At 51.2% G+C, this 24,148-nt stretch overlaps 1 protein-coding gene across 11 annotated transcripts in view; it reads right to left on the bottom strand.

Moving 5' to 3' along the window:
- Positions 1-24,148, bottom strand: part of TNIP1 (TNFAIP3 interacting protein 1) — a 48,226-nt gene that overhangs the window by 2,273 nt on the left and 21,805 nt on the right. For 6 of the 11 annotated variants that reach the window (XM_084884049.1, XM_084884055.1, XM_084884052.1 and 3 more), the window contains 14 exons: positions 23,866-24,027; positions 22,550-22,635; positions 20,803-20,886; positions 18,586-18,777; positions 14,857-14,951; positions 13,016-13,136; positions 9,540-9,629; positions 7,592-7,657; positions 7,299-7,430; positions 4,870-4,998; positions 2,778-2,909; positions 1,434-1,559; positions 849-914; positions 348-539 (listed from right to left, as the gene is read on the bottom strand). In XM_084884049.1, coding sequence (XP_084740175.1) covers positions 348-539; positions 849-914; positions 1,434-1,559; positions 2,778-2,909; positions 4,870-4,998; positions 7,299-7,430; positions 7,592-7,657; positions 9,540-9,629; positions 13,016-13,136; positions 14,857-14,951; positions 18,586-18,777; positions 20,803-20,886; positions 22,550-22,635; positions 23,866-24,027 — 1,673 coding nt within the window. The remainder of the gene's footprint in view (positions 1-347; positions 540-848; positions 915-1,433; positions 1,560-2,777; positions 2,910-4,869; positions 4,999-7,298; positions 7,431-7,591; positions 7,658-9,539; positions 9,630-13,015; positions 13,137-14,856; positions 14,952-18,585; positions 18,778-20,802; positions 20,887-22,549; positions 22,636-23,865; positions 24,028-24,148) is intronic. The other 5 variants (XM_084884051.1, XM_084884056.1, XM_084884050.1 and 2 more) reach the window with 3 other exon arrangements.

The raw sequence follows: 24,148 nt of genomic DNA, 5'->3' as shown, positions 1-24,148 counted from the left end.
GGGAGAATGCATGGTGAGGATCTGTGGTGCCTGACCACATGTGGAAGTCAGAAGACAAAACCAAACCCACACTCTGATACCCTGGCCTGGCTGATTGGAGGGAGTCCTTCTTGCTACCCAGCCCTCTTTCTCTGCCTTTTCTGTCCTACATCAGTGGCTCTGGGCTGGAGTCCTGCCCCTGGGATAGCAGGCTAGAGCCAGGCCCTGGACATCCGCCCGCACAGCACAGCGCGGTTAGGAAGGAGTCAAGAATGGAGTTTCTGACGCCCCCACTTGACTTTGCCCTCTGGAAAGTGTCTGGGGTGGCCCTGTGTGGGTCCTGGGGTGAAGGAGGGACACAGACTTACCATATGGTAGAGGCGGGAGTTGGGGTGTGGGGGTGGGTGCTCCATAGCCATGGGGGGCCGGGGGTAGCGGATCTGGGACCAATCCTCATAGCCGTGATGTGGCATCATGGCTGGCATGGGCGGATAGGCGTAGGGGTAGGCCCCGCAGAGGTGCTCCGGGTGGGGCTCCGCGTGGTAGCGCTCTGCCGAGGCCTGCAAGAAAGGCTGGTGTCTGGCTCTGGCCCGTGACAGGCTGCAGGGCCATCCCCAGTAACACCATCTCCTCTCTCATCTTCTAGAATGTTAGTTCCCTGAAGGCTGGCACATAGCATGGAATAGCAACAACGATGACAGCTAATGTGACCTGAGTACTTACTCCGTCCCAAGTACTGTTCTAAGAGCTCTACTGCATTACTCATTCGTTAGCTGGGCCCCTGAGCAAACACTGCCTCTCCCAGCAGACTGTAGCTCTCTGAGGAAGGTCAGTGCAGTAAATGCTGCTTCCTCCTTGAGCCCCCTCACCTTTGCTTTCCTCTTCTGCTGTTTGAGGGCTTCTTTCGCCTTCTCTTCATCTTTGAATGCTTTTAGCTGAGAGAAGAAAGGAGGGAGAGAAGACTGTTGGCTCAGGGGCTTCCTGGCCAAGCTTGGACCCAGGCTTAAGCAGCCCCAGGGTTGATGGGCTAATGCAGCCTGGGCTGTCCTGCCTGGCCCAGCCCTGGGGAAGGGCCCTGTGGGGCAGAGCACAGCTCAGGCCGGTGGCTACAGGTAAGGCCTGCTCACTGTGGGAGGTCTGACCACCAGTCAGCAGGCTTCCGGTATGCTCACTGTTTCTGCTTCCATATTAACATTTTTCAGGTGCATTCTTCGGGACAATGGGCCAATCCCCGAATTTGTTTTTTTAAAGGCATCAAAACTGACTGTGGAAAGTCAGAGCCAGAGGTTAGGGGTGGGGTGGCATGTCTCCCGGAAATTCACAGGAGCTTATAGCAGTGCTGGAAGGAGAAGCAGTGAGTGTCCTGACATCCAGGCTCACAGGGACCTGCAATCCATGTCCCCGTCCCCATGAGGGCAGACCCACGGCCCCTTCCTCGGGCCAGCTCTTCTCACCTGGGCGTTTGACAGGGTGACCTGGGCCTGCAGTTTCTCTACCTGCTTCTTCAGCTCTTCCTTTTCCTCATTCATGCGCTCCCGATCACTGCGCTCTCTCTGGAAGTCCTCCTCAAAGATCTTCACCTGCAGGGGTGAGGAGGGGAGAGAGAAAAGGGGTGAGGAAGGAGGTACACATCTGAGTGGAGGCTCAGACCTGCTGAGGCCCTGTAGCCTGGGCTGGCTGCTGAGAGTCATCAGAGCTGGTGTTACCCCATCTGGACATAGGTACACCTCCAGCCCCATCCCCATCTTCACACAAAGTAGTTCTGGATCCCCCTGGTTTATTAATTTATTATGTCTTAGATACATTATTTTTTAAATATGTTTTTATTGATTTTTAGAGAGAGAGGAAGGAAGAAGGATAGAGAACTAGAAAATCAATGAGTGAGAAACATCATCTATCAGCTGCCTCTTGCATGCCCCTACTGGAGACTGAGCTCACAACCCGAGCATGTGCTCTGACCAGGAATCCAAACAGTGGCCTCTTGCTTCATGGTCGACACTCAACCACCGAGCCAGTGTGGATCCCCCTATTTTATATTCTGGGCTTCAACACAGATGTATGACTTTTTAAAAAGGTTGACAGCCATCAGCCAGTCCAATCCTATCATTCTGCTTTGGCCCCGGAGGTAGAGACTATGGGACCAGAGTGTGGACGGAAGACCCTCCGAGGGTAGAAGGCTTACAGAACTCTCCCACAGCTTCCGGGAGCCTGGCAGGGAAGAGGCTGGGACCTGCATGAAATCACATGGGAATACATGGGACAGTGTGACTTTTCCAACCTCCTTGCAAGCCTCCTGTGCCCCTTGGGGAGAAAGTCTCTGTTTTGTGCTAGATCTTTAATGCCTTTCTAGGATGTGTTAGTTTCCCTTAAGTGAAGGGAATGAGGGCTCAAGTTCAGAGTCTTCATCAGACAAGAATATCCAGCTCAAGTTTAATAACACTGTTTTGCTTGCTTATGGTTACCTTTTTATTTATGGAAAAATAACAAACAGGTTTTTCTATTTATAGTAGTGATATAAAACTTTTAAATTACATTTATTGAAAGTAACTTATTTAAAATTTATTCTTAAAATATTAGGTAGATATGGCACAGTTTGGGTAAGGATGGCTAAATCACAGAGCAATGACTAGTTGGGGACACAATGCTGGAAAGGATAAACCTGTAACCAGGCCGTGGTCCTGGCCAAAGGCAGAAAGTGGACTACCAATGACTGCTTCCATGTGATGCCAAGCCCATCCTGGGTCTCAGGATGCTCCAGCTCCCACTACCACAGCCTACTGGCCTCCCCCAAGGCTCACCTGCTGTTTCAGCAATTCGTTCTGCGTGACCAGCTCCTGTTTTCTGAGGAGGCCCCCAGCTCCTTCTGGGCTCCCAAAGGCTGTTGATGGAGACGATGGGGAGGCCTGGATGCTCAGTGCTTCCTCTAGGGCCTGAGACCAGCAAGAGAGAAGACGAGGCCATCAGCAGAAGCCCCGAAAGTCAGGTTCCACTGACAGGGTCATCCTTAGGGTCCCCCTTCCTGACAATAATGATAATAACCACCAGTACTATTTAATAAATGCTGCCCTATTCGTTAATACTATGCACACATCATTTCACTGAATCCTCTCCACAGTCCCAGGAGGAAAAGACTATCACCCCCATTTTACAGATGTGAAAACTGAGGTTCCGAGACCAAAAAGTGATTTGTCCAAGCCACACAGCAAGTGGCAAAGTGGGGATTCAGATCCACTGTGTGCTATTAACCAGCAGCCTAAACTTCATGAAGAAGGGAGAGTCCCTTTTCCTGAGCAGGTGTGACTCAAGCCTAGCACCCAGACATAGAAGGAATATTAAGTCCTTCAGAATCTTCAGTCTGCCCTGTTGTGAGATCCGTCAGCTTCTACAAGCCATTGCCACTAAGCCAACCCTTCCAGCCTCAACTCTCCTGGAGTTAGATTAGACTGGATATTAATTTCAACTTGCTCACCTCTTAAAAGGTTTCTAGTAATTGGTTTTCTCCTTCAAACCTGTTAACTTGTTAGGTGAGGACTTTGGGACATCTCTCATGACCGGCCACCCTCATCCCCACCTCAACTTCAGCCCCCTGGACAGCAGGGCCTCCGCCCGCCATGTGGCAGCACTGCCCCAGGCGCCTTCCTGGATAGCACGGAGGTCAAGGAGACCTCCCCCAACTTGGACTGGGTCTGCCACTTGGTCATCTTGACTCCCCCAGAAACAAAGCTGAGTCAAGAGTTGATTTCGGGATGCTGTGAGGGGGGGCTATGGCTCCCTTTCTTTCTCCTCCTCCCTCTGCCCATTTTTTTGGGTGAGAAGATGGAGGTCCAGAGGCAGGGAGGGCCTGGCATCAATCACCCACACCTGAGTGTCTGTCCCCAGCTATGCCAAGGAAACCTGGGGGGCATGATCCCACCTGGGCCATCCCTAGGACCAGCACCATGAACAGTATTCTGCCTGGATTTTAATCCCCCAGGTCGGGACACGTCCTTCTTTACTCTGAGATGAGGTCCCAAGGACCCAGACTCATCATAATCAATGCTTTTCAAATACCAAAGCCAACAGAAGGGAAAAGCTGGCCATGGACTCAGGAACGCCAGGCCTTCAGAGAGGAAGCACAGCCTTGTCGATAAGGACACATGGAGACAGGAGCCGTGCTAATCCTGGAGCCTCTTCAACAGGCGTCCAGACCAGCTCTCACTGGAAGTGCATTCCTCTAACCCAGCACTGGAAGGTGGGCAGGGCCGATGGTTCGGATGGCAACATGGAGGCCCAGAAAGGATGCAGACCTGGCCTGGCCACTGCCACTCGCCTGACGCAGAGGAGAGGGTTTCTGCTTTCCCTAGCCCACCCGAGCACCCTGTCTCCCTGGGTCCCACTTCACAAGGGTGGGAACCCCCAGGCCTGTGCTCACTCACTCCTGCCAGCGAGTATTCCCTGGGCATGTGCTTTGTGCCAGGCACTGGGGGTATATGTCCCTGTGAAGATGCGCACCTCCCACCACTGCATGAGAAGACGGAATGTTAAATAAGCAATCACAAGGCAATTCGAGAAGGGGCGGGAAAGAAGTTGCTGGGCCTCTAGGTGGGTAGAACAGGGCGGCCGGAAGATTTGTGGGAGGCCTCGCTGCACCTGAACAATGAGCAGGGTGGCATGAGTGAGGAAACAGCACGTCCACGGGTACGGAGGGGAGCAAGCACAGGCTCGTTCCAGGCCTGGCCCCTCTGTGTGAGGGGAGAAAAAGGCAAAGGCGGGTACCTTGGGCGGCATCCAGGCCCTCAGCACCAGTGCCCCGATTCAGACTTGCCCCTCCAGAGCTGAGGACTGGGCACAGGTGGGAGTTGGGCTTAGGGAAGCTGTGCTTGCCAGAGGGACCAGGACCAAAGTGCCCACCTTGTTGAGCCGCTGGATCTCCTTTTCCTGGTAATCCCGCTGCCGGGTCAGTGGGCTCAGCTGATCGTGCAGACACTTGACCTTCTGGCGCAGCTCCTTGGCCTCTGCTGACAGCTGCTCCTTGTCGGTCTGCAGGGAACACAGGGCGGGTAAGCTGGAGCCTCTGCAGGAGACTGGGGCTCCCCGCACTGATGCCCTGCTTCTCCAGCATGCCTCCTCTCTTGCTCTCACTCTGCAGCCCTCACTGTGCTCACACAGGGAACCTGGGGTCAGAGCAGTAATGCCCAAAATCCTGACCTCAAACAAGAGGCACTCCGATTGAGTGAAAGGTGCTGGGTTCTGACACCAGCTCCTCCACCAGCTGAGACCTGGGACACTGTCACAACCCTCTCTGGTCTCAGCTTACCTATCCACCATTGGAAAGGAGTTTCTTTTGTTTTTCTGTTAATCCCCACCTGAGGATATTTTTCCCCCCATTTATTTTTAGACAGTAGAAAGGGAGGGGGAGAGAGAGAAAGAGAAAGAGACTGTTTGTCTCCTGCACGTGCCCTAACTGGGGGCGAGGATCAAACCTGCAACCCAGGTACTCACCCTTGACCAGAAATCGAACCCAAGACCCTACGGTGCACAGGCTGATGCTCTAACCACCGAGTCACACTGGCCAGGGCAAGGAGTTCTTAACATGAGTCACACATGGACCTCAGGAGGTCTGTGAGCCCCAAAACAGTGTAAAATTTCGTCTGTGCAATTTTTTAGGGAGAAAAGCCATAGTTCCTGCCAGATTTGCACAGGGTTCTTCTGTGACTCAGAAAGTGAGAAACCACTAAGAATCTCTAAAAGACCTTTCTGCTTTTTAGTCTCTGAACCTAGAGGAGAGAAAACACTCAAAGAAATAAAAGTAGCACAAGGCAGAAAGCATTCCTACACAGAGAAACAGTCCGTCCTAAAGGTTAAAAGAGAGCGTGCAACAGCTGAGAAGAAATCAGGGAAGGCTTCCAGGGGGAAGCACTGCTCTTACACCTACTAGGGAACAATCGGGGCTCCTTCACTGCAGGGCCACAGCTGGACTGGCCCTTAGAGAGCATCAAGTCCTAGCCCCTTTATATAATAGAAATAACTATGCAGAGAGGGGAGATGATTTCTCCCAGGCTACACAGTGATACTTGGGGCTAGAGCCAGGTATCTTAATTCCAGTGCTCTCTCTCATCTTGCAAGTCACAGAAAGTGTTTAAAATAGGGACAGGCAGCCAGAGATTGCGGAGGGCAGCCTTGGCCAGAACTGGTGGGAGCTGGTCTGGACTCCTGTTGAAGAGGCTCCAGGATTAGCACGGCTTCTATCGCCATGTGTCCTTATCTATAGAGCTGTGCTTTGTCTCGAAACATCCCACCTCCCCCCGCTGAGAGGGAGGTGCTGTCAGATCCAGAGACCTGTCCACCTACGGATGTGAGCCAGGGGAAGGGACCAAAGCGCTAGGGGTCACAGGCTGACAGTCACAAGATGTGCCTGCACTCAGGAGAAACGATAGGCAGTGTCCTCCCTAATACTCATCTTCAAGGGCAGAGGTGGTCACGGAGGCAGGTGACGGCTCAGACAAGACCCCTGGGTGTCCTATGCTGATGAGAGGGAACTCTGAAATGCAAACTTTCATTGAAAATGTCCATTTAGAAGCTAAACAGTAAAAGCCTGGGCCGTTCCCACGAAAGGGAAGGCATCGCGACATAAATAAAGTCTCCCAGAAGCCTGTGGGGCAGGCGGCCTTTCCTCTTTCGGCTGTAATAGGACCCGAGGGCCTTGGCTGGGATCAGTCACACGGATGACAGATCAAATGCTGCTTCTTCAGGGGTCAGATTCCTGGCCCCTGACTGAATCTGGCTCCTCTTCCAGCCCCCTCCCCGATCCCTGTCACTTCTGTGTAGTACTTAACACACTTCAGCTTATTTGCTTCTGTAATCAGTTGTTTAGCGTCTCTTCCCCCTCAAAGCTGGACTGGACTCTGCCCAGCACAGTGCCAAGTGTACGGCCTGTTGACTAGCTGAACGAATAGAGAAACTAGTCCCCAACCAAGAGCCATCACAACTCAAACACTCAACAGCACCCACCCCCAGCGAGTGCCCCAGAGCCGGCCTGCTTTTCTCTCTTTTCTATTCTGTGCTTCCCTAGCCCATAGATGCTAATTGAACAAAAAGTTTTGTTAGAAAGTAAGAAATTATGAAAAGCATTGACTAATCCAATCTTCTCAATGTTTAAATGGGAAACTAGGGCAAGGGGAAGGAAAGTGCTTTTGCCTTTGGCCACACAGCCCTCTGCACAAGAGCGGGAGCCGGAACCCCCTGGTCTCCTGACTCCTGCCCTGGCTTGTTTACTCCACGCTGGAGGGAGGAGCAGGCCTCCCGGAGCCAAACCCTCAGGGCCCAGCAGCCACACTTGCCTCCTCCATTTCAATCTTGGACTTGGCCAGGAGAAGCTTGCGGTCAAAGTCACGCTGCTTCTGCTCCCGCTCAGCTTCCAGGTCAGTCACCTGCTTCTGCAGGTCCGCCAGCTTCTGGCGCAGCTCAGTGATCTGGGGTCAGAGGCAGAGGGAGGGGGTGCGTGAACATGACTGCTCCCCAAGCGACAACAGTGCTGAGCAGGATGGGGGAGTGGGGGGGAGCGAGGGAGGGGTGCGCTGACAACAGCCGAGAACCTGGACTCAGCCTTGACTTTCCGTAACTCCCACACTACCTTCTGCTCGTACTGCTGCTTCATAGACCGGAAATGGTGGTCCCACTGTTTGTTCACTTCAAGCAGCTGTGGGGAGAGAGTGGGGTTAGCGGGGATAAGCAGAGGACCACAGACAGCCAATTCCACGCACACCAGCTTCCCAGGAGCACGCAGCGTGTGCGAACGCTGGCCACAGACACTGCCTCAACCTCTCACTTCTCAATAAAACTCAGTGCTCCTCAAAGAGGGTCCCTCTATCAACCACCACATTTTATCCTTGCCAGGACAGCGAGACTAACACCAAGACACAAAAACAGTGTGTCAGTCGGTGTAGAATTATGAAACACACACCCATTTAGAGGGCAGTTTGGGACTACGTATAAAAACTCTAAGTTCTCGTTCTCTCTAACCCAGTAATTCTGCTCTAAAAATAGTAACCAAAAGAAGCATAAAAATATATGTATATTATGATCATTTCAATGTTTGTATTACAAAACAATCTAGAGGCCAGCCTAGGCATAGGAGATGGGTGACAGAAATTACAGGGTAATCAGAAACGGAGCGCCATGCAGTTGTTCAGAAAACCTAATATGCTGCCTCAGTTCTACCGTGATGCTATTTATCTGCCATACTCTTGATATAACAATTCCTCTGGGACCAAAAGCAATCCTACATCACAAATAAAATGATGGGAAAGGGTATCCCAATTTCAGAAACATAAAATAAAAAGTACTCAGAATGAAATATATATATATTACATATATACATACATATTAAAGGAATGTACAGTAAATACATATATATATATGTACATATCTATGGGCATCCCTGAAGTTATAGTTAATTTTAAAGGAAAAAGTAAATTTGTAATGCAATATGTACAATTTTTTCTGCTATTTTAAAAACCAGATTATAGATTAGTGAGCACACAGACGAAAACAAGGAATGTGTAATGAATTGTTACTAACTGTTATGTTACTCTAGGACAGTGGTCGGTTTGTCACTCTGTTGACTAATGAGTTTGCCGACCACTGCTCTAGGAGGTAAGATTCTCAATCTTTTTATAATGAACATTCTATTACTTTGCTAATCAGAAAAAATACCTCAGGCTTGGGGCAATACAAGCAGAAAACTAAAATTAGTATGTACACAGGCAAAGGACTAACGAAGGCTGCCTTCCCAATGTGCTGGGGCCAGGGAGGCAGAAAGGCCCAGCAGCAGCAGGACAGAGCTCCGCAGAGGAGGGGCTCAGAGAGCAAAGGGGACTGGGCTCCACCTGGGTGGGAGATGGAGGGGAAACAGGCATGAGACAAGGAAATAGCCTCGATCTGGGGCTTCTCAGCTGGTTAGAAGCAGTGCCACAAGGCGTGGGATCTCCCTCTAAGACAGTCCCTCCCTAAACCAGTCCCAAGATGACCAATGAACCCCAGGCTCCCCGTTCCTGAGGCTGAAACTCACCCACCTTATCACAACCTCTTTCCACAATTTAGGGTTTAGTCTTCCTAAAGTACCCCTCCCCTGCTAACAGTTTTAGGCTGTGCCCCAAATGCTACCTCCTCAGAGTGACCCTTGTAGGCAAGGGGATTGACCAAGAGACAAGATTCTAGGACAACCCTGGCTGGGTGGCTCAATTAGTTGGAGTGTCAACTCATACACCAAAAAGTTGCTGGTTCGATTCCTGGTCAGGGCACATGCCTCGGTTGCAGGTTTGACCCCAGTTGGGGCATGTACAGGAAGTAAACCGTACATGTTTCTCTCTCACATTGATGTTTCTCTCTCTCTCTCCCTTCCTCTCTCTCTCCAAATCAATGAAAACATATCCTCAGGTGAAGATTTAGAAAAAGTCCATTTAGTGTATGGGCAGATGGTTCAGTGGTCACCATGGCAACTCACCATGGTGACTTAGGACTAGCCAGAGCCAGGGGACAAGGGAGGGCCTTTGACCTGTGGGTCCCAGGAGGCCACCTACTTCTGCGCGCTGCTGCTCCAGCATCTTCACCTTCTTCTCAGCTGCACCGAAGGCTCCCGCCTCTGGGGTCTTACTTGCTGTTGCACTAGCCTGGGGGAGAAACACAGAGGGGCCTTTAGCAAAGCTTCAAATAAACATCTCTCACCAATCTAAGGGCCCTCACCTAGCCGTGTGTCCCCACCTCTCTACCCTCCCATCCACCAGGACACTGCTACACACCCCAACCATGACTAAACCCCCTCGGGAAGTCCACTGAGTTCATTATTGCCCCTCCCTGACCCTTGGGGGCTCTAAGCCCTCCTCCCCTGTCCTCCTCCCACATCCATGTCTTTCCCTGCTCAAGCTCTACCTCTAAGGCACTGCCAGCTGCTCTCCCCCTTTCCATCCCCATGTCAACCCTAAATCCTCTGGCCAGGAAGTTAAGAGTTATATATTTTTTAATATTTTATAAAATATTTTAAAATGTTTTTAGAAAGATACAAAAATAAAGATGTGTATGTCATTGGTATACATACACATACTTCCTAGCTCTGTTCACTGAGAGAGCCTAAGCAGTGACACTCCAGTAGCAATGAGCACACCTAAGGCCCAGATCGGTTCCTAAATACCATTCTCCAACAAAAAGGAGCAGGACTCCTTGGACAAGGGGTTAATTCTAGGGCTGGGGCAGGGAATGGGTTTGGAGCACCTCATGGTGTCAGAAAGTAAAGAAGTGCCAAAAAATAATGCCAATAATAATAATAATAATAATAATAATGGCCTATCAAATGGGCATAGGAGACAACTTAAAGGAGCTTCCCCTAGCCAAGCTGGAACAATGTGAACCAGAAAATAAATTGTGATAACATTGGATTATAGTCCAAAGAATAAGATGAATATCCTTGAGTCCATAGTGGTAGGAAAATATAGCTGAATAATTAAATAAATGAGGAGAAGGAACAACTCTTCCTTACATAAGAATTCCAAAGAATGAGGGACAAGCAAAACTGTCATCATAATACTACAGCTATCCTAATCACTGCAGTGTATGAGAAACGGCATTTGCACAGCATCCAAGTTACTCCTAGAAATAAGTGTTTAATAATTACAGAGAGAAAATTCATTGCTTTATGAGAGAAAGCTGACAGACGCCACTTAGCCACATGATCAAGGTTGAGAGCAATAAGACACCTGACATGATGCAGTAAGGAGGGTGTGATGTCACTCCTATGATGTTCTTGCCCAAATCCATAACCCCAATCCAAGCATAGGCAAACATCCAACAAACCCAAATTGAGGGACATTCTACAAAATAAATGGCTAGTATGACCCCAAAGTGCCAAGTTTATGAAAGACAAGGCAAGGAACCCTGGGACTTGTCACAGATTGGAGGAGACTAAAGAGTCATGATAACTAAATACAATGTGGGATCTGGAATCAGTCACGGTACAGAACATGAGTGCGAAACTGGTGGAATCTGGTCTGCAGTTTAGTTAACAGTACTGTGCCCAAGTGCATTTTCTAGTTTGGTTTTGTAGGACTTTAAGGCCTGTGGTGAGCTCTGAGAGCAGAACTTGGAAGGCTCAAGTGCCCCCTGCAGGCTAAAGTCTGTAAGCACACTACAGAACCGGGAGTAAAGGGAGCAAAGCTGGGGGAGCCCTCCAGGGACCACCACTTCTTCTAAGAGGAGATGGGCCTGACCCTAGAAGCCTGCTGCCTCCTGGAGGAGAACTGTGCTTAGCATTACTGGGGAAGGAGGAAATGAGAGTGACAGGCTCCCAGAGGGTACATTCTTAATCTCCACAAAGAAGAGAGGAGTCAGACTACTTGGCTGCTGGCACCCAATTTACCATTAAAAGCAATAGCTGCCGAAACCAGTTTGGCTCAATAGATAGAGCATCGGGCTGCGAACTGAAGGGTCCCAGGTTCGATTCTGGTCAAGGGCATGTACATTGGTTGTGGGCATATCCCTGGTGGGGGGTGTGCAGGAGGCAGCTGGTCGATGACTCTCATCGATATTTCTATCTCTCTATCCCTCTCCCTTCCTCTCTGTGAAAAATCAATAAAATATATTTTAAAAATAAAAGCAACAGCTAATGTGCACTGTTGAACATGTGCCAAGCACTGCACCTACTCTACAGGCATGCCACCGAACCCTCCAACCACGCTCTGGAGAGGTGCTAATATCTCCATTATGCAGGGAGGAAACTGAGGCCAGAGAGCGTATGTAACTTGTCCAAGATGGCAGCAGCATTCAACCCACATGGGTCTCCAGGGCACTGTCTTCTCTGCTGCTCATAAGCCCAGAGCCTTCCCCTGGGCAGGGTGGTAAGACCGTCCGGCCTTCTGGGGAGTTGATATTAAAGAGCTTTGGGAAAGTGAAGAGGCCTGCCGGTAGAATCCCAAGAACCCAGAGATCAGGAGAGTCCCCAAGTCACTTCCACAAGAGGACAAACAAGGCAGACCCCGACGGGAGGGGCAAATGGGAACAGAGATGGCCACTTCCCAGTGTGGTTCCCGGCTTCACCTTGGGTCTGCCTGCCAGCGAGTGGGCAGGAAGCTTGGTTAGTGAGGCCCCATGACCTCTGCAAGGTCATGCTTTCCAGCCTCCAGGCAAGGCTGAGTAATGGAGTAATAGTCCTGGCTCTGCCTGCCTTACAGGGGGAAAAGAGATCCGAAAAGGATGATGGATTGGATTTTCGAGTCTTGGGTAAACTATAGTAAGAAGTAATTAAGTTACTAGGACAATTACATAGGTGTGGGGCTTATTAAAGACAATTGAGTCCTGCTATGCAGCCATTAAGCCCCATTAAAGGGGAAAATGTGTTAGTAAGAAACCGGGACTCAGCCCTGCAGCCAAGGGAAAGGCACTGACAGGGCAAAGAGTCAGTTCTTGCCTGGGGACTGGATGTGACCCAGGGATACAGCAGCAGCGGTGGGAAGGGGGCAAGTAGCCGGCCCAGTGGCACTAATGGGCCATGTCCCCCTCTCTCCATGTCAGAGGCCCCCGGGGTAGTCACAGGAGCTCAGCAGAGTCCTCTGAGAAGCCTGCAGAAGGTTAACACCCTGATTCTGCCAGGAATGTGTGAAATGTCATGCTCGGGAGCCACCCTGTAAAGAGTGAGATGGGTTCAGGGAATGTGCTCACTCTGAGCCAAGGACTCGACCACCGTCTCTGAGCAATGGAACTGGAGCTACTCAGCCTGGAGAAGAGAGGGCTGGTGGGGCCACAGAGCCACGGTCCTGGCTGGCAGCCTGCGTGTGTGTTGCAGGGAATGGATGCTCCGTGTGGCTGAAGGCTGAATAAGCCCTGAGAGGTAGAAGCTCCAGTGAGGTGGACTGTCAGGCCAAGCTAAGGAAAAGCCTTCTAACCACTAGAACCTTGGAACAGTGGAACTGGCTGAGCAGGAGGCAGTGAGCTCACCGCCACTGGAGGTGGGGACGGAGGCTGGCACCGGCAGGCGGGGATGCTGTGGAAGGGGTTTCTGAGCACCTACCTGCAGCTGTCCAGCTACCCCCTTCTTGCCTGCGCCTTCCGTCTTGGGTGAGCCTGGCCGCCCGCAAACACTGTCTTTGCCGCTGGTCATCAACAACTTCTTGAGCTCCATGTTTTCCTCCCTGGGTTGGAGGCAAACACAGAAGTCACCTTGCTGGCTCTGGGTAAGGACCTACTTTCATCTGAGTGGCAGCTGAGACCTGGGGTGTAAGCAAGGCCCTGAAACCTTTCCTCTGGTGAAACCAAAGGGCATCCTTAAACTCCTGGCAATCTGTGGGCTTCCCTAGGAGTCGCCAGTCATCACCGCAGGGCGTCCCCAACTGGGATGCCTGCAGACATGGGATCCTCAGGAAGCAGCCAAACCTGCATTAAATAACCCTGGATCACACTCCAGTGATTCTTCCCAATTATCTTCCAGCTTCCGGTGTGGAGCAGGGGAAAAGTCTCAGCGTGATGTCTTGAGCACCTTTCCTGTACTTGCCAGACTCCCTTGTTAAAAGGGAGATAGCCTCAACCTATGAACCAGGAAGTCATGGTTTGATTTCCTGTCAGGCACATGCCTGAGTTGTGAGCTCAATCCCCAGTAGGGGGCATGCAGGAGGCAGCTGTCTGATGATTATCATCATTGATTTTTTTTTTTAATCTCTCTCTGAAATCAATAAAAATGATTTATTTAGAGAGAGAGAAAGAGAAAAAGAAAGAGAGAGAGCGAGCAGGCTTCAGGCTCAGAGCCTTCAATGGGCAATGGTACTTAGCCAGAATCAATAACATCCTCTGATTTCCTCTACATTTATTGTTGGAATTACCTTTTACTTATTAGAGGGAATGCTGTCTTCCATTTACTTTAGTGAAAGCTTTATAGTATTTTTTTTTAAGTCAAAACATGATTCAAATTAAAGTAAATTCTTAAGTAAATAACAAGTGATGCAGGACATAATAAAAGTAGTGTGACTGAAATATGGAAAATAATTTATGTTCTGTTTGCCCGCTGGATTTCCACGTAATAATAGAAAAACAGAGAAGTGGCTTTCCCAAGGCCACACAGCTTTGTACACATGCTCTCTAGTCAGGAGTCTTTCCTGCAGCCTGGGTTTTTGGATCCATGGACGGAGTTATTAGAGCTATAAAACTCCAACTGCTTGGAGGTAAATAAATATATGCAGATTCAAAGTGGCACGGTGGCTCAGTCACTACTATTGCTCTGTCATGACCTCACACGCCTCTCTCTGGGCCTCAGTCTCTCCCTCTGCACAATGAGGTAAAGGTTTAGCCCCTGTGACCTCACAGGGCCCTTCGTGTTCTGACAGTCAAGATTGGTGTTTCTCAAGTGTGATCCTGGACCAGCTGACATCATAATGCCAGCGGCCCTTTGGAACAGGCAAGTGCCTAGGTCCTGCCTCAGACCCACAGTCTCAGAATCTTGGTAGAGGAGGGGGGTGTGGGAGTGTAAACTGGGGGCGTTGCCTGACCCTCAGTGATCCTGGTGCATAATTAAGTCCATGACCCACTAGCCCTGATAAGGGAGCCCCAGCTGTTCTCAGGAACACAGAGCAGAACAGAACAATGACCAGCAGGAGGCAGCACAGTCCTGAGCCCTCCTACAACCAGCCAGTAGCTGTTAGCAGGCTAAGATAGGCTTAAGTTCCCAAGGAAGACATGCAATTTGTACAGACCTTCTTCTGAAGTTCTCACTTTATTAATACCCCCCGAGGTACCCAAGGAGAAGAGCCAAAGACACCCAAAGCCAGGCTCTGAGCCCTCAGCCCAGAAATCAGTGCCATGCACCCACCCCCTCCTCCTGGCCATCCGACTCCTCATCCTTGCTCTGCAGTCTGGACTCACCTCAGCCTCTCAGCAGCCTGATCCCGTTGTTCCAGGCCCTTGTCCAGTTTGGCCTTCAGGGTCTCATTCTCCTTCCGAAGCTGCTCGCACAGGGTCTGAAGAGCAGGGGGGTAAATGAGGGCAAGGGGAGAGGAGGGGTGCATTCCTAATCCACGCTGATGGTGGAGGACAGGACAGGGCTACCAGGTCCCACACATTAGCCCCTTGGCATGGCCTGACACAACCCCTCCCAGGACAGTTGAGAGCCAAGCCGCCAGGCCCATCCAAGCTCCTTTAAGCATCCTCATAAAGCCAGCCATGAGGATGCCCAAACAAGGATCAGCCAAAGGGCCTTTTCCTTCTCCCAGGCAGAGGGCTCCATCTCCCCTCCTTCACTGCAGTTCCCACATCCTAGAACACTCTTCCCCACAGGCCTTCCCAAATTCTAATCCTGCTTCAAGTTAGCCTAAACATCACCTCCTCAGAGAAGTCCTCCCTGATTTCTACAGCTCAGTGAGTTAGGTCACCTCCATATCCTTGCTCACAGCCCCCCATTCTCAGTACTTGTGACAGTGAGAGCTTAAAAGCCATTTTGCCCTTATTTTCTTAATATCCAACTCCAGCCCACCCTCTCTAGTCTGTGAGCAACCTAAGGCCTGGGACTCTTCCCCATTCTCTTGTCCACTGCCAGATGCCAGCCCAGCTCAGGATCTAGCACAGGCTGACACTTAACTCTGCTGAAGGAACAAAGGACTGAATGACTGCATGGCCAAACGAAGGAACGAACAAGTGAAGATCTGAGACCTAGCACCCTATAAGCTTCATTCGCCTCTGCGCCACAGTTCCCTCCCTGACACAATGTTGGCAACTGCGCCTTCTCTGCCTCCTTAGAGAACAAACAAGCCCGAGAGAGGGCAAGCACCCTGCGAACTGTCAGTCATCTGATAATACCTGACGACTTGTGTTCCAAGAGAGCTGCGAGGTGAGGGCATATAAGACAGACAGCCAGACTCAGGGCATTACCGATGGGGAAGGGAGGGAGGTGCAGAGCAGCCACGGTGCTGTGCTGTGGTGTACCAAGCACTCAATCTTTAACAAATACTGAGTGAGCACCTAACAGCGCCAGGTGCACGGCTGGGTGCTCTTCCACTCACTGCATCATCAGAGCCTCAGTGTGTCCTCAAAGCCACAGAATTCATGCCTATTTTTAAAGTAGGCTAAGGCAGGTGAATGAATTTGCATGAGGTTGCACAGCTGTTAAGAACCACGAGGGGGATTAAACTCTGGCCCTAATCAGGTCTCTCCCCAAACTCCTCCCCTACCCTGTTGCTGTGGTCACGTGACTATTTCTGGCCAAGGAAAGGTGAGTGGAAGTGATAAGGGTCCGTCCTGGCCTGGCCATGTACAGTCTCTGGTCTCTCTTCCTGTGGCAGAGACTGCCTCGGAATCCAAAGGGCACAAGATGAAGGGGCCGCTAAGTAACTGGAGCAGAACGAGTCCCTGCCACAGGCAATGAGGGAAAACTTTTGTTATCCTGAGGGATTTCAGAGTTGTTTGTTTCCCGGGAGAGACTTGGAAAGGCATCAAAGCCTGGAACTGGGGGTGGTCAGACATCAGAGGTTCGAGGCAGAGAGAACAGAAAACTACTGTGATTGGTTCCAATGCCTAGCTTCTAGAAGCCTTGCATTATAGCTGGCCTTGAAAATGTGATCGAGTAAACCAAGAAACAAATCAACAAATGAATGAAGAGGAACCGGATTAATCTGCCTCTACCCACAGGATGCCACAGCTCTGGGTGGGGCCTCTAGAGAACAGAATGTCCTGCTCCTAAGGGAAGGCTGGACACGGTGTGCTGTCCACCTTTCCAGGCTAGAGGGCTGCTCCCTCCAAGCTTCTGGGGAATTTCCCTGCGCACAAAGCAGCTGGCGGAGATAAGGCGTCACAAAGGTCACAGTCCGCTGAAGGGGCTCACAGAGCTCACCCGTGAGTTCCTTAGTTCACTCACTCATTCATTCATTTGCTCACTAATGTGCAGTAAGCACCTATTCAGTGCCAGGCACTGGGATACAGTGATGAATATGAGAGATATAGTACCTGCCCCTCTTGTGAGGCTTATATTCCAGCAGGAAGTACAAGGAAAAAAGCCACAAAGCAAATAAACCACCTGATGCAATACAACTATTACAAACTATGTTAAGAGCTAAGAAGGAAATAAACAAGGGCCTGATATAAAGAACAGAGGTTGACAGGACCCCCTTTGATGCTCCCCAGTGCAAAGCCAAAAGGTTGACACTGAAAATGATGTCACCCGTGCGATGCACCGGGTTCGCCTCCAGGGAGCTCAGCTTTGACACCTCTATGCCTTGCTGACGTCTGAGAATCTCCCTCAGCCTGGCTCTCGGGCTCCAATCACTCCTCCAACCTTGCCTCCCTTGTGCACTCCCTGGAGCTGGACTGGGGATCCTGCACACTCCTTGGGGTCCTCTGCTCCCCACATCTCTTCTCACCCTGTCTCGAGCCGGATGCCCTTCTGCTCTTGTCAACCTAGGCTAAGGTGACCAGATGTCCCACTTTTGGACAATTTGTCCCGTGTCCCGAGGCGTTTTTAAAAAGTTCCGATTTTGGGGGGGGAAATCGGGACTTTTTTTTAAAACGCCTCGGGACGCAGGACAAATTGTTAAAAATCGGGACTGTCCCACCAAAAGCGAGACGTCCAGTTACCCTAACCTAGGCCCTTCTTAAGGTCACACATGGTAGACTTCTCCCCCATTAATTGGGCAAGTGAATGTTTGCTGCCACGAATGAGACCACTGACTGGAGCGGGGCCTGGGAGGGAGGCAGGGATTTAAAGTTATAGCCCTGTCACTGAGGGGACAGGTGCTCAGGTCCTGAGCAGGTTCCCTAGGAGCCTCAGTTTTACCATCTGTGAATCCTTCCCTACCCCCAAGCCCTCAAGGCTAAGACCCCCGGCCCAGTATGGAAGTCTGGTCATCATCAAATCCTAATGGTGAGCACTTAAATATCCTAGCCTGGACTTCATTTAATACTCACAGCAATCCCATAACGCAGGCACTCCCAGCACCATGCTACTGATAGGGACAGTGAGGGACAGAGAGGATAAGGGACTTGTCCAAGGTCATTCAGCAACAGAGTCCCTACTGGAACCAAGGACCATAGGGCAAGGCTGGGCTGGCCTTCATTCCCAATTTGGCTTCATTCCCCCGGCACAGGGAGGGTTATGAAAGGAAGCCTCTTCCCCTGGGGAGATAAGCCGGGATGGTGGTGGAGGGCATTGGCTTTGAAATATGACAGGTTGAGGTTCAAATCCCAAGTGCACCCTCTACCAGCTGCAACCTTAGGCAAAAACAAACAAATAACCTCTCGAGGGCTGTGTCCTCACCTGTGAAGTGGGGATAATGATGGTCCTCTCCACTTGGTCCCTTCCCTTTCCCCACCTGCCTGTCTCTGAAGAACAAGATAGGGCTGTTCCCAGCTGCCCACATCCTCTGTCCCCAACCATGAAGTCTGCATTGCACATCCCATATTTCCCAATTTCCTTCCTCTTCCTCAACCCTTCACACAACTTCCTTACCCTGCTCACCACCTCAAACAAGAAGCCCAAAGTCAGCCCCCCAAGGGCAACGTCATTCTCAGAAGCCCCAGAGTACCCTGGATTCCCGTGAAGAGCCAGAGGAGGAGGAAGGGGAAGCACACCTGCCCACCCCAGGTGACCTCCCCCGCCGGCCTCACCTGCAGGATGGAGGTGCGCTGCTCATTCTTGTGCACCTTGGAGGCCAGCCGGTTGAACTCGAGGGCCATGCGGCCCAGGTGGGTGAAGAGCTGGCTGTGGTCCGGCTCCTCCGCGCACACGCTCAGGGTGGTCTCCAGGCGCTGCAGGTGCAGCATCAGGTTGCTGTCCTCGTGGGGCAGGGGACCCAGGTCCTGGAGAGGAAGAGGGGGCCAGGGCCATTACAGATGGGGAAGGGAGGGAGGTGCAGAATAGCAATGGTGCTACCCAGGGTCTGAGTAGGCTCTGCCAGCCATTCACCTTCTGCTTCCCCATTCCTCATGACTCAGTTTCCCCCTCTGATCCCAGCTCAGCCCAGGGAAATTCTCCAGTTACGCAGGTTCCCTGTCTGGGGCTGACTCACAGGGCAGGACCGGGACTCCCAGGCCAGCGGCTGGCTTACCAGCAGTGGAGCCACTTTCCTCCCACGCTCTGGGCCTCCCCGAGTGCCTGGGGGTGGATCTCTCATCCACTGGGCTTCGGAATCCTCATCTACCAAGTGTGCACACGCCCCTTCCCTCCCTCCCAGCTCACAGGGTGCTCAGGAGGGTGAACTGCCACATGAAGGCGGAAAGCCTGGGAAAGGGGTCTCACTCCATGCACAGTGCTGCTTCTTTGGCTTAGGGCAGTGGTCGGCAAACTCATTAGTCAACAGAGCCAAATAACAACAGTACATCGATTAAAATTTCTTTTGAGAGCCAAATTTTTTAAACTTAAACTTTTTCTAACGCCACTTCTTCAAAATAGACTCGCCCAGGCCGTGGTATTTTGTGGAAGAGCCACACTCAAGGGGCCAAAGAGCCGCATGTGTCTCGCGAGCTGCAGTTTGCTGACCACGGGCTTAGGGAGTCTTGCTAAGGGAGCCACGCAGAGACCAGAGCTGCCTGACTTTTATGTCTAGTGTGTGTTTTCTGGGGAACAGCTGCAGGATTCATCAGCTTCTCAGAGGATCCAAGACTCAAAACAGGTTAAGAATCTTAACTCTAGCTATTTCAAAGAATCCAATCCAATAGAGTCCATAAGAAAGGAAGCATACTGTGGGCAAGAGAGTCCAATGTCAATAATCAATCAATCTGTCTCTCTCCATCTCTCCTGTGTCTAGAACATTCCTTCCAAAGACAGTGCCTAAGTTATGCCAAAGTGGCCCTTACAGCCAGGCATCAGAGACCCCTCCTTCCCCTGGCTGAGCTCCCACACATCCTGTGGCTCATCCTTCCTGGCCTTGTTCACATTTCCACTCTTCTAGCAGGCCTCCCCTAAACATGGATGTTGCAGGACAGTAGAGCTATGGGGAGCCTCAGGGTTCAGACTGGGAAACTAAGCTACAGTGAACAGGAACTTGTCCATAGCTGCCCAGTGGTTCAGTGGCAGTGCCAGGACTGGAACTGAGGCTTCCTGATGCTCAGTAAATGCCTATACAATACTGCTCGCACTTCATTCTAACAGGAGATAACGCGGCTTCTTGGATTCTGCAGTCATCCCCCACTGCCTCTCTTCACAAAGGACTCAAGGTGGCAAAAGCTGCTCTATTTAAGGTCCATGAATTGCTTCATCAGCTGATCTCCCCAACTAGCCTACCAGTGCCCAGAGGGCAGGGAGGCCATCTTGTCTTGACTCAGCACAGACTAGGCACATGGTGGGGCTAAGGAGGAAGTTATTAATGAGATAATGTGACTGGTCCAAGATCATAGGGCAAATACTTTCGGAGCAGGGGGTTCTTGCTGCCTCTGCCAGCTTCTCAGAGCCCTGAGAGACAGAGCAGGGTAAGGGCACGGAAGTTCCCAGGAGACAAAACTCAGAACCTTTCTCAGCCTTCACAGAAGGGAAAACTGCCGGCCTAAGCTGCTCTGGGTCTCCCTGACCCTTTCTGTTCCCTCCGGGTAGGAGCCCACTGGCCCAGAGGCTGAGTCATAGTGTGTGGAGGTGCCCGGCATTCATGGAGACCAGCAGGGCTGGTGATGTGCCCAGGCTTTCACAATGATCAGGCGCCTGTGTGACCCAAGTAGGGGAAGTCACCAGCAAGGGATTTGCATGTTCGAGAAGCATCCCCTCCTCCGGCCCCCCATGGGTCCCCAATTGACTCCAGGGTGCCCAAGGGACCCTGTGCCTCTGACCTAGGGCCAGGTGACTGAAACAGAGAGGAGACATGGGATGTGCCCAGGGACCTGCCATCCACTCACCATCATGTTTCTGGTTTGGCTGCCGCTCTCTGGTGGAGAATTCTGCTCCTCAGCGGGAACCACTTCAAATTCAGAGGAAGTGCCCTGTGCAGAAAGGGAGATACAGGCTGCCTGAGAGGGGAAAAAAAGCCCTCAACCCACAGCTGACAGCAGCAGGGAGGGGCAGAGAATGGAGGGACAAAAATCTCTTCTAACATCCACTTCATCCCAGCAGCCCCTCCATGCAGAGCTGAGCCCCCCGGACGGTTACACATCAGCTCATGTGCGGCCATAAGGCAGGATCCCAACAAGTCTGCCCACAGCCCGCTCACCGTGAGGTTTGAGCTTGGATTCTGCATTCAACCCCAACTGCCTCTCTTCACAAAGGACTCGAACTTACAGGCCCTCTGTGACCAGTTTCCTCATCCGTAAAACAGGAACATTGGGCTAGCTGACCTTGAACCACTGGAACTTTAGGGTCTTTTCTTTTTTAAACTTGTACTTTTAAAATCTCTCCCACCAGAGACTTAGAATGTTTTCATGAACTCCATTATGGTGAGAGTGTTATATCCCCTTTGGTCAGATGAGGAAACGGAAGGTACTTTGTTAGCTGTCTCCCAGGTCCAGGTGTCCCCTGACTGTTCGGCTGAGAACAGACAACTGTCAGTGTGGCCACACGGAGGTGGTCCTGTGCCAGCCTTACCAAACCAGCCCCAGAAACCCCGATATCCTCATTCATATTCTCTCTCTCTCTCTCTCTCTCTTCCTCCCTCCTTCCCTTCCACTCTCTCTCTCTAAAAAAAAAAAAAAAAAAAAAAAAAAAAAAAAAAAAAAAAAAATCAACGGGAAAAACAATCTCAGGTGAGGATTAACAACAAAAAAGACTCCCAGTTATGAGTAGTGAAATCTGAGTCTGTACTGTGAGGCTTTATGAATGGGGTCAGGAATCTGTTACATAACGTGAAAATTAGAATTCCAAAGACATTTCTATTAAAAAAAAAAAAAAAAAAGACTCCCAGCCTTTTTCTCATCTCTCAGCCACTCCAAGTGGAATGTACTGGGTGTGCAACCAACAGATAGGCCAACGGTCCCTCTGAACCAGCAACTGGCTCTGGGATTGCTGTTTAACCTGGTCTGCAAAGTCGACTGCAGCCTTCCCCCTGGCAAGGGCAGATGGATGGGAATGGACGGGAGGATCTCCACTCCCAGCTTCTGTCTCTGCTCTGAGCCTCGTGGCCACCAGGAAGCAGGCTCTGAATCTTGGCCCTGTCCTAAAAAACCTCATGTCCCTCTCTCTGATTCCCCCGAGGTCTGCGTGACCTTGGAAAATGCTATTCTCACTTCAGACCTCATCTGTAGGATAAAGATGCCAAACGATACAATCCTTTGAGTCTCTTCCAGTCCTAGGACACCAAGCAGAATGTCTCGAGGCGACTCCTCAGCCTCTCTGGGAATGAGCTCGATGTCACATCCACCTGCTTTCCTAGCACTGTGCAGTCGATAGATACATGCTTCACATTATGCAGCTTACTATAAGGGAGGAACTCCTTGTGCATAGCAGGGTCATCCTGGTAAGTTTTAATTGTGACCTTCATTTAAAGATGGGGAAACCGAGACCCCGAGAGATTGAGATCGGCCTGCCCAACATCACCCAGCAAGTCAGAACCTAGACTTCTAGATGCCAACCCTCTCTCTTCGTGTCCTTGTATCTGTCCAAGGGACCTTGAAGTCCAGGCAGCTTTCAGCCAGGACTCCAAATGCAACTTACACTGGATGGAGGTTTTTGGACTGGCCCTGGCTTGTCACTGGAGGGTGCAGGGTCCGCAGGGGGTGCTGGGACATTTGCATCCTTTCCTGGAGAATGGAGAAAGCACAGATGAGCAGTAGGGAAAAGGAGAAAGCCCAGACACCGCCCCCTCCAGGACAGTCCTGGCCAGAAGATATCCCGAGTTCCCTCCATGAGTCTGGGAAAATAGGAGGCGGTCCCCCCAGGCCCAGGGATCGGCACTGGGATGGCGGGGACAGAACTTGGGCAAAGAGACCATCTTCCCTGGACTTGCTGGCCACTGCTTTTGGCTACCCTGGACCTGCCTCAGTAATGACAGGATGACGATTAACAAGTAACAAAGCATTTTTATATTTATTATCTCAGCCAATTCTCATGGCAGCTCCAAATTCCCATCTTAAAGGTAAGAAAACTGAGGCATGGAAAAGTCATAGAGCCAGTGACTGAAAAACCAGGACTCACACTTAGCTCCCCTGACCTTCTGGGGCTCCAGCATAGGGAGTCCCTTAAGGATAGCTGCACATCGCACACTGGGGATGGACCCGGCACTGATCTAGGACTCGGCAAACATAGCTGAAGGGACAAGTGCAGACTGGGAACACCCACTGATGGACTCTGAGGCCATCACTTTCCTTCATGTGTCCATTCAACCAATGTAACTGTCAGCCAAATGGAAGGCTGGCACGCTGGGCTGGGCTGGCGCTGTAGGTGTAGCTGTAGCAGGAGGCCTCTGAGCTCCACAGGTGGAGAGCTTTGCCCCACCCCGGACTCAGAGACATGCCAGAGGAATGCATGGTGACCACATGCAGGACTTTAACCTATTTAGTCGCAGTCAGCACTTTCCAGCAATAGGTAACACATGTAACCTTACATCTACACTGCAGCAGGCTGACAGGCAAGGCCAGGTTCTCCATGGGCCTCAGCTTCCCCAGCTTTAAAATGGAAGGAGAAGCCAGACCAGAGAGCTGCTGACTCATGTGCCAACTCTGAGTGACCTGAAGTAGATGCCTGGCGCGCTTGGCCTGGTACATAGTAGCTGCTCATTAAATATTTGCTCAATCATATGCTGATCTTTATCTGATAAAGATCTCGAGGCCATATCTTGGGTACAGTGGATTGCTGTGACCCATAACTGATGTCTGCCAGGGCCTCGGAAGTGCGGAGTCCCATCCAAAACATGACTGGAAGGATGGCCTGTGTCCCAAGGGTAAGTGAAGGGGATGTGCACTTCTAAACAGGAAGGGGTCCGCTGTTGAGGGTTTGGGGAGCTGGAAGTACAAGGAAAGGCAGAGGGCAACCTGGTGCCCTTGGACCTGTGAGCTCAGGCAGGTGGTCGAAGGAAGTAGGAGACGGTGGTGGGAGCAGCTGCCTGTCCTTGACCAGCTCACTGTCCTGGACCAGCGCTTCTGCCTTCTGCCGCAGCCTGGATGCTTCCATCTGGGACTCTTCCAAAAGCTCCCCTGGAAAGAGCGGGGAAGGAGGAGCAAAAGGAGTTACTCAGCACTGTACGCGGGCTCTCCCCACCCGGTGCCCCTAAGCCTGCTTCGGCCTGGCTTTGGATGCTCCAGGCCCTGAACTTTA

Source organism: Pipistrellus hanaki, assembly GCF_964339955.1.
Source record: "Pipistrellus hanaki genome assembly, chromosome: 5".
NCBI classification, from domain to species: Eukaryota; Metazoa; Chordata; class Mammalia; order Chiroptera; family Vespertilionidae; genus Pipistrellus; species Pipistrellus hanaki.
Note: the sequence above shows the minus strand (reverse complement) of the source record. Positions and strands in the feature narration are given on the sequence as shown.